Below are 9,984 nucleotides of genomic sequence, written 5' to 3' on the forward strand. Positions count from 1 at the left end.
GGGATTAGTGGAAGCTCCTTGGGCCATTTGCATGTGAATGGATCCTGGAGCTGCTTTTAACCACCAGCACCCCCTCCCTCCTCTCTCTCACTCCTCTCTCTCTCTCAGTGTCTCTGTGTCTCTCTCGGCCTTCCTCCTGACATCAGGGAGACTCAGGGAGAGGGTGAGGGAGAGAGGCGCTCAGAGAGGGAAAGAGAGAGTGCAGAACCATCCCTGCAGACAGACTGTACAGAGAGAGGAGTGTAGAGAGCAGAGAGAAGTTCTTCCTCGGTGTTTTCAGAGAGCCGCCGCTCGCCACCGACCACAGAGTCACACCACCGGCTCCTGTGAATGAGAGGAGGTAGGAATTTTTTTGTCTCTCTCGTTCTCCATGGATATCAGCGGGGTACGCTCAGTCTCCTGGGCTAACAATGAGGGCTGACAGGACTGGTCCACTTTGGCGGTCAGAATGGGGGTGGGGGGGGTTGTTAGGCCTCGGCTGGCTGCTCACTGTTGAATCAGACTGAGACTTAGAGTTCAGACTGAAACTTCTGCTTTGTTGACAAGTTGTTTAGGTTTTAAAACACACAGGTAGAAAGTGAACGCTGCAGTATCTGGACACAGGCACATTCATTTAGCTGCTCCTCTCAGCTGTTAATACTCCTCTCTGCAGAACATGTTGCATGTGTCCTGACACTGGAGAACATGTGATGCACAAACGCTGATCTTTTTATTGTTCTGTACCATCTCACAGTGTGTTTTCCCCGCACACAGACAGCAAGTTATTTTCAGTATCAGTTAATTTGCAGATTGTGTGTCAAACATACCAAATGTGTGAAAAATTCACATTCACATCATCGCATTTTTTTGTTTGTTGGTTGTTTTGTCCGACCAAACAGATTCAGCTCAATATGACCTGAAAGAAGGAAGAAGCAGCCCATCCTCCAGCATGTTGCTGTGCTGGCTTGATTAATTGATTATCAAAATGGCTGAGGATCAACTAAATGATTAACCAGCTGATTGTTTCTACAGCAGCTCACGTCTCTCTTATCATCCTCTTTTGAAGTGGGGTTTCGTCAATGATTACATTTGATAAACCAGGTTTATGTTGAAGATTATTCTCATCAAAACAGCGGGAGGTGAAGTCTCAGTCAGGTGATCGGACACCAGACTGAAAACGAAGGTTTACACCTCCCTCACAGTTTACGGACCCACTTCCTGCTTCACCTCTCACCTGTAGCTGTAAAGGCAGCTGACAGTTCTCAGTTGCGAGGGAGCTGTGGGGGATTGTTAGCAACATTTCAGCTGTGCGTTTCAGCTAAAGTGGTTTAGATAATCTGGGTGAAGTGTTGGTTTGTTTCCAAGCGGTCTGATCGTCTGACGGCTCGTGTGTGACACTTCTCACAGACCCCCACCAACCTGTGACGGTCTCGTCTCCTCAGTCGGGTCATCAGTCGTGTGACCAGAGAGGAATCTGTGTTTGTAGTTTCTACCTGAGTCTCTGTGGTTTACAGTTCGGTTTCACTCCTGTTTCCTGTTTGGACTTTAACTCATCAGCCTGATTTTTACTGTTGACTGATCCATCACGGCCGATGACTCACTGCTGACACACAGTCTCTACTGTTGTCACTGCTTCACATTAAAAGCTTCTCCACCGGCCAACTGTTGGGATGCTTTTATTGTGAAAAGATGGCATGACATGCAGTGTGTATCGCAGAGTTAGAGCTGCTCTTCAGCACTGAACAGAGCTGCAGAGAACAGACTAACACACTGTGTGGATCAACCTAAGGTGATGCTGATAAGTACCAAACAACATTCTTCTTTGATCATTAAGATGATGAAGTTTATGAGTCTGTCCACAGCTGTATGATTTGAGGGCACTGTGCTGGGAGGAGATTAAGATTGTTCTAATCAGAGGTTTATATGGTAGTTTGTCTTATTTTCCCCTCCTCATTAACTCCAGATGTGTATTACTGAGCTGTTAAAAGTCAACAGCACATTAAGCTCGATGACAGGTGTTTTTCTTTTACGTGCAGCTCTTTCAATGGAAAAGTGTGTGTGTGTGTGTGTGTGTGTGTGTGGTTTCTTCCCACTCATGTGCAAGAGGAAGTCTGTTATTAGAAACCAGACGTTGTGCGTTTATGAACTGTAACAGCAGCTGCTCAGAGATGATGAGCTGCATCGTTGTGCAGATCTGAGTTCAGATGAAGCAGAGGACTTCACATAAGCAGGGACAGTGACGGGCTGCATTCATTAGCCTGTTTCACACAGCGATCCTGTTTACATGCTGCCTTTGCTCGTTTACACTGAACCAAACAAAGCCGACATGACGCTGCCATGTGTGTGATTTTAGATCGGAATCAGAGGTGTCAGAGCGTCAGTCTCACCATGACCGCTCTCCGTTTCACGCTACATCCAACTCTGCTGGCCCCGTTTGATTTTGAAAACTTGTGTTGTCATCTGGACGGACGGAAACGGAGACCTTTGGAGACGATGACGTAGACGCCCGCGGCCGCTCCTTGATTGTATCTCATCAGTCTCGACTACCAGTGGTGAATACAACATGATAATGAATTACAGTGTTACTGACCTTACAGACGATCTGCTTCCTGTTTACACCAGCTTGCACGTGCTCAGTGTACAGCAATGGTCATGTATGTGTGCGTTTTCAGGTGTGTTAGTCTGGACGGAGATCGTTTCTGATATGGAGCTAAAACGCGTGGAACGTAGCCTTACACAGATGTCGATCTGGCTCTGTCCCAGCACATGCACGCTGCTGCACACCCCGAACCACAGGCACACAGAGAGGGCTGTACAGAGAAAGACAGGGACAGTAAAAGCTTTATTGACAGTCCACGATATGGCGGGACTTCTCCTGGTGCTTCTTACAGACAGACGGGTGTGTTGTCGATGTGTTTGTGAGAAAGAGAGAGAGAGGGAGAGAGAGAGAGAGAGCAGGGCAGGGAGTGGCTGAGCGAATTGCACAGCTCTACAATTAATGAAATAGGATTTTGCTCAATTGAAATAGTAAAGAAATAGAAAATTGGTGGTGGTCAATGTTGTTATTGTGGCGGCTGCCTCACTTAAATCAATGCATGGGAAACACTGCACAGAAACGGTTGGACAAAATGCCGTTCTGTATTTAAGAAACAAACGGAAACTACTTGTTTGTGTGTTGTTCGCTGGCTGCATCAGAAAACAGCTGTCAGACCCTCAGAGCTACAGGTTTATGAGATGCCTGTGTGAGCGTGGCTAACCCATGCTGACATGTAGCCCCATGCTTCATGCTACAGGTTCAGTAGAAGATGAATCAGAGTGAACTGTCAGATCAGTACCTGACTGTTCAGACAAGTCCTCTGTCATTAGACCTGGTCTACCTCAGACTCCACACTCTGAACTCCACACACTGCTGTTAATCATGACTCATCATGTGTAGTCGGTTCAGGCTGAGGGTCAAGTCAAGCTGAATAGGACTTAAAGCCTTAGGGGATTTGAGTTGGTGTATTTCTTGTTCACACCTAAGCTGTCATGGTCTGTCACTGACTAGGCCTGAGTGAGTGGGTTTGGCTCGGGCACGTCAAGGTAGAGAGTCTGACTCAAAGACTTAAACCATGTTCTGATGGCACAGCCTCCCCCACAGTTTGTTGTATCTGGAGGCTTTTGTAACTTTCTTGAAGACAATCCAACAATAACACGAAGATTATCAGAGGTGTGACAGGCAGGATTTGAGCTGTTTCATTCATTTCTGTGTATTTTCCTGTGTACAATATCTGAATACCTTCAAGAGGACACTGTCTGAACGTGTTGCACCTACGTCTGTACAATTCACCCCATCTTTCTTTTGCCTTGTCGGGGAACTTGCTTTACAGAATAGCCTGTTTCAGTCAGATGTTTGTAGCTGAACAGGACGAGAGACAGTTGAGAGAGGAGACGGTACACTCACAATCACTTCCTGTATCTGTGTCACGAGGGTTTCTCCACCTCACTCCAATGGGAGAAGTGAACCTGTTCACACATTATGATTCTTTAGCCTCATAGTCACTGAAATAAATGTTGGATCAATTTTTCACAAGCCACAAATCTTCAGGACATTCTGACATTAAAATGACATATTTCAGACAGATCAGGAGAAAATGAACTTTATTGGAGACCTGTCTCTGTCTCAGCAACAAACTCTGAGATCTCACAGCACAGATCTCTCTGTTGGTTCTGGCTTCACTGCTGCACAAGTTTAGAGCGACCTATAGGTGAAACCATGAATTAAAAGTTCAAACTGAAATAAAACTTGTATTTCTTTGCTTTAAAACACTATAATTGTTCTTATTATTGAAGTGTTTTTGGAGGGAAAACAGAGAGTATGAGACTGATATGATCTTGTGCTGTGTTGATGTAAATTCAAACTGTATCTAGTGTTGTATTGTATTGTTGTTATATTTGGACGTGAACAAGCAATCACGACCACGCCCACTTAGGAGACAGGAAGTGTTGACCATTTGTTACCATTGGTGCCGCATGTAATGCGTCATCTTTTGTAATAGAGGATGTTTGACAGGGCTAAAGGAGTGATGTGACGTAGATCAGGAAACAGAAGATTGTGCTCTTCAGACCTGTTTCTCTTCACTCCTGATAGTTGTTGAGCAGGAAGGTTGAAGCCTTTGAATGGGGGGGTCGTTGATGAGGATAAAACACTGTAAACGTTTCTCTGCTAAAACAATAAAAACCATTAAAGTATGAACCAAACACACATAGACCATCCTGCAGACCCTCCATCAGCTGATCCCAGTGTGGTGTGATGAAGGATGACCACGGTGCCTTCACACCATTTGGTAAATACAAACAGTCTCTCCCAAGCCCAAATGTTTCAACATATGATGCCCCCCACCCCACCCCACCCCAATGCCCCCACCTCCTTGGGGTGATATGTTGATATTCATGAGAGCATTAACAGCTCTAAAGAAGGAGGGAGGGGCCATCAGTGCTGATGCTTTGTCATCTGATCTTATCATCTGATCTTTGTCATGACAAGACAAGAGAAAACTGAGAGCTACAGGTTAAGACATGTTATTATATCATGCTGTCTTTCACTCAGTTTGTTGACAACTTTGAGGAAATTAAATTATTGCAAATGCAAATGTTGCAACAGCAGGAAACAAATGAAAGGAGAGGACAGAAGTCAGATGGTTAAACAGAAATCAATCAAATTAAACTGTCAGAAACCCCCCTCCCACCAACACCACCACCACGTCCGTCTCATGTTGGAGTCGGGGCAGCTGCCTCCAACAGTTTCCGAAAACCGTCAGTCCGACATTTGCACACACTTGTTGCAGCCTGTGGTTGGCAGTGTGGAGGCGTGGCTCTTCTTTTATCCTTTTATGCAAATATTTCTGTCCCTTTTTGTGTTTATGCCTCCCAGGAGAAGATGTGCATCATTATCTCCATATTTAAACGATTGTCACACCTCTTCTGTCTTTGATGCTTCTGAGTGTGCTCATGCCGGACAACGCTTCACACCGACATGTTCTTCTCTAGTAAAACCCTCAACCCTCGGGTCTTTCATGGTGGTCCAGCAGTACAGAGCCTGAAAAGGTGGAGCTAATTTAAAGTAAGGATTAGGCTCAGGCTGAAACTCATTAATATTGAATATCACGGTATTTCCTAGCATATGCAATATATTTATGGCTGGAGGCATGTTTTCAGGTTGTCCGTCCATCCCATTCTCGTGGACGCCATATCTCAGTAACGCCTTGACCCAAACATTCACTTGGACTTAAAGATGAACTGCTTAGATTTTGGTGACTAAAGGTCAAAGGTCAAGTTTGCAGTGACCTCAAAAAATGGTTCACAAGCGATACCAAGGGAATCCCTTCACATTTGGCACAAATGTCCACTGGGACTCAAGGATGAACACATAACACTTTTTAGCCATAACTCAAACAGCAAGTGTGACAAAATTTCACACAAATGCTTCATAGTTTCATGACTCTGGATAAACGGATGTAATCTGAAACTTGTCTGAGTGCAGGGCGGTAATTCTTGTTTATAATATCACAGGGATTGACTGGCCAGTCTGATCCTCACCTCACTGCTCTGCTTACTGTACCTTGACATGTGACAAATAAACACTGTTTAGCGGCAGCATCGCTTATGTTTATTTATCATAAATACAATATACAACAATATCAAATATTGCAATATTCGGGCTGGGCTGTATTGAGAGATACAATTTTGGATATCAACCAAACCAAGTAAAGATCTGTGTGGGCTGTCCCTCTAAAGCCATCTCAGCACTTATCAAATCTACAGTGGCATTCCTAGACTCTGGGGGGCACCAGGCAAAAAAAACTATCATATGCAGATGTCAGTAGCAGCTGAAATGTACATGTTCCCTGAATGCCTCACATGCAGGCTGTCGGTAGATGCTAGCTACGGCACACATCATCGGGGGCCCTACTTAGGGGGGTTTTAGAGGCCATGCACTGCATAGTGTCTGAGAGGGTTTATAGTTGTCATTGCCAATATAAGGACCTATTCGGGGCCCCATTTCTCTCTGGGGGCCCCAAACATTTGCTTGGTTTGCCACTCCTGATGGTGCACCTCTGCTCATGAAACTTCAACACAGTTTAACAGAATGTGAGTTCACCACTGATCCATCAGAGGAGACACACTAACATCTCCTACACTGTTTATACAGCATATCTGTTGTGAATATGCCAAATATAAGTCATGTAGGTGGCAGGAGATGTGTGAGATTATTCAGCAGGAGCATCCTCATAACAACAATTTTAATTTCAGCTGTGGTCGTCCTCTCGTCTTTCCTGTCTGCCTCTGTACTGTCCAGTCTTCAACAGGACTGCATAACAAAGGAAAGTGACAGTTGACTTCATCACTTCAGGCCTTGTTTATTTTCCCTATACTGTCAGCATAGAGACTTAGCAAACATCTGATTAATGTCAGCACTCTACATTGAGCCTGACATACTTGGTTTCATGTATATACTGTACCTTGTCAAATAGTAACATATAAGCTCTGTTGTAGCCGCTCAGCAATCCAGAACATATAGTATTATACTGTATGTTTGATTTAGTGTCTGAGGCTCCTTCAGTCTCTTTCTCCTCCCTCAGACACACTGTTTGCTTTTCACACACATCCTCTAGCCACCACAATACTGTGTGTGAAGGTGTCTGTGTGCCCATTAGTTCCTGTCTTCTACATTTCTACTTTTAGCTCCACATCTCTACAGTTGCTGAGGCAGCAGCCAGTGAAATTCAGCAAAATGTCATCACTTAGAGACCTGAACACAAGAATAATGAGTAACCTATAATTAGGAAAGTATTTTCAAATGGTTTATTTTTATTAGATAAACAAAAACAACTAACTACTTTTGTGTTTTCTGTGCATTCTGATTATTTACAGAATATAGTCAGCCGGTGACATTTATCTTTAAGGGAATACATCAAGGTGTTGCTTTCATGAACACCTCTGTGTCATTCATCTCAAAGTATGTGACACGTCACATAGAGTCACATTCATAAAATAATCTCTCAGAAACCAATAGAGCCTGACTTTTAATCCGTACTGTGAATCAAGCTCCTAATATATTGGATCCTCCTAGTTTTGTTCATAATTAACAGTTAATTGATAATCAGTTACATATCCTGGGACATCAGTACCACCTGACCAGGTATTCTCCTCCCTGGGTCTGACAGGCCGACAACATGTTGTTATTGCGAAATAAAAAGTAGAAGACGAGCTGCTAAAACAGAGCAACAAGAGATGAATCCAGAGGCTATGTGTTAAACCTCATTACTTATTCAACACACATTCCCATATGTGCTTTAGTCATAGTATCTTTTCAAAGTGAAACACTTCCTGTTTCAGTAGAGTGCACAGTGTAATGATGCACGAAAACCCAGACCTCTCTGTCTCAGTCCGCCCTTCGCTGTCCCGACTCAGGAGGATTAGTTCTGTTCCAATGGTCGACAGTTGGATATATATAGCTGATTAAATTATGTGGACTAACTCTAACCATCAGCCTGTGTGTGTGTGTGCGTGGGTGTGTGTGAGCGTTTGTTTGTTTGTGTGTGTGTGTGTGTGTGTTGTGAGAGTAAGGCCTAGAAGTGGCCACAGTCATCCTTCAGTCATGCTGGTTTCAGATGACTGTGTCATAATTGTATTTTCAGAGTATTTGTACGTCTACACTCACACACACACACACACACACACACTGACACACTCACACACACACACACACGGCTTGAAGTTCTCATGGGGATTGTCAGTGTCATCCAATCCTCTTACAGTGCAGACCAGACTACACACACACACACACACACACACACACACACACACACGCACACACATACACACAGATAAGAGAGGGGATAGATATAGCCCAGCTAAGTCCAGAGAAGTGTGTTTGTGTGTGTGTGTGTGTGTGTGTGTGTGTGTGTGTGTGCTGCTTGTGTTAGCCTTGGAGAGTCATTTATAGCTCTGTGTCACCTGTGGATGAGCGTATGTGTGTTTGATTGTTTTACTTCACACACACACACACGACTGATTTGTTTGTCTTGCACACGTATGATCTCTCTGAACCACTAATACACTTCATACAGACTGTGTGGAACTGTGTCCATGAACGTATCACGTCAGCAGTGTCACTGAAAGGCTCAGGCCACGTCCACACCGACAGGTTTTAGTTTTAATACTTCTCTGCTACGTTTCCTCCTGCATCCACACGACTCCAGAGTTTTCAAGTGGCTAAAACTTTCAGATGACGCTGCTGGACTTGTTTTAGTTTGAAAACTCTGGGACTGTATTGTATCTGGATGGACAGAAACTGAGACCTTTGGAAACAATGACGTGCACATCCACGCTCGCTCCCTGGTTCGGAATTGTCTTCCCTTAGGGAGAAAAAGGTGGCCCAGAAAGCAACAGGAATTATTAGCCATTGGGACGATGTTCTGTCATGTGAATTTAGTGTAATGCTGGCGTTACAGTGTGAATAAACCGCCACTCCAAGTCCTTCATTCCTTCTGCTATCAGGCTACTAAACACAGACACTTGTCATTTTAAATAACTGAATTTAAAATTTTCACTCACTCATGCATATTATTTATTCATGATAGGAACTGTTACATATAGTTTTTTTAATTAGTTTTATTTGTTTTATTTTTATCAATATTACTTATTGCTGCTTGTTGTTCCTTGTATTGACCCACGTATGTTGATCTGTTGCCTCTGGCATTGACTACTTTGCCTGTGAGTTTTGAGGTTGTATGTATGGACTTGGTAAACTGCAAAGGAATTGCCTTTCTTGGGATTAATAAAGTTGTCTGAATCTGAATCTCATCAGCCTGGACTATCAGTGGTGAATACAACATGATAATGAATTACAGTGTTACTGACCATGTTGTCTTTGCTAGCAGTTGTTGTTCAGTTTAATTCTGCATTTTAACACTGCAGCTGTCTTTACTGTTCCTCATTCAGAGTATTTTCTGCAACTAATCAACTGTAGAGTAGATCTGCTTCCTGTTTACACCGGCTCACACATGCCCAGTGTACGTGAGTGGTTGTGATGTTTTCAGGCGGGTTAGTATGGGGGAGATCGTTTCTGATATGGAGCTAAAACGCTCATCAGAAGATCGTTAGTGTTGACATAGTTTCTGTTTTAGGAGCTGAAAAACTCCAGAGTAGCGTGGACACCAGGAGTAAAGGTAGCAAAAGTCATGGGTTTTAAAAGTAAAACATATTAGTGTGGATGTAGCCACAGTCACTGACTCAAGTCGCTCCATCAATATGTAATAATCCTCAGCAGTTCCTAGGTCATAGGTCCAAGTGTTGAAAATATATAATATATAAACACGTTTATTTCCCTTCTTTCTGACAAGAGACGCTCAGATCATCCTCATCATCCTCACCTCTGCATCTCCAGCACAGAGATGGAGTCAGGATGTGGTTAGCTTAGCTTAGCATAAAAACTGGAAGCAGGGGGAATCAGCTAGTCTG

At 43.7% G+C, this 9,984-nt stretch overlaps 1 protein-coding gene across 3 annotated transcripts in view; it reads left to right on the forward strand.

Annotated features, from left to right (window-relative positions):
* The window catches only part of septin12 (septin 12), a 69,797-nt gene that overhangs the window by 40,294 nt on the left and 19,519 nt on the right, over positions 1–9,984 (forward strand). Inside the window, exon 1 of one of the 3 annotated variants that reach the window (XM_056401222.1) lies at positions 40–340. The exons of the other annotated variants lie outside the window; for them this stretch is intronic. Within the exon in view, the coding sequence (XP_056257197.1) occupies positions 331–340 (10 nt within the window). The 5' untranslated portion in view covers positions 40–330. Of the gene's footprint in view, positions 1–39; positions 341–9,984 lie in introns of those variants that run through there. 3 annotated transcript variants of the gene reach the window in all.

Source organism: Seriola aureovittata, chromosome 17, assembly GCF_021018895.1.
Source record: "Seriola aureovittata isolate HTS-2021-v1 ecotype China chromosome 17, ASM2101889v1, whole genome shotgun sequence".
Lineage (NCBI taxonomy): Eukaryota > Metazoa > Chordata > Actinopteri > Carangiformes > Carangidae > Seriola > Seriola aureovittata.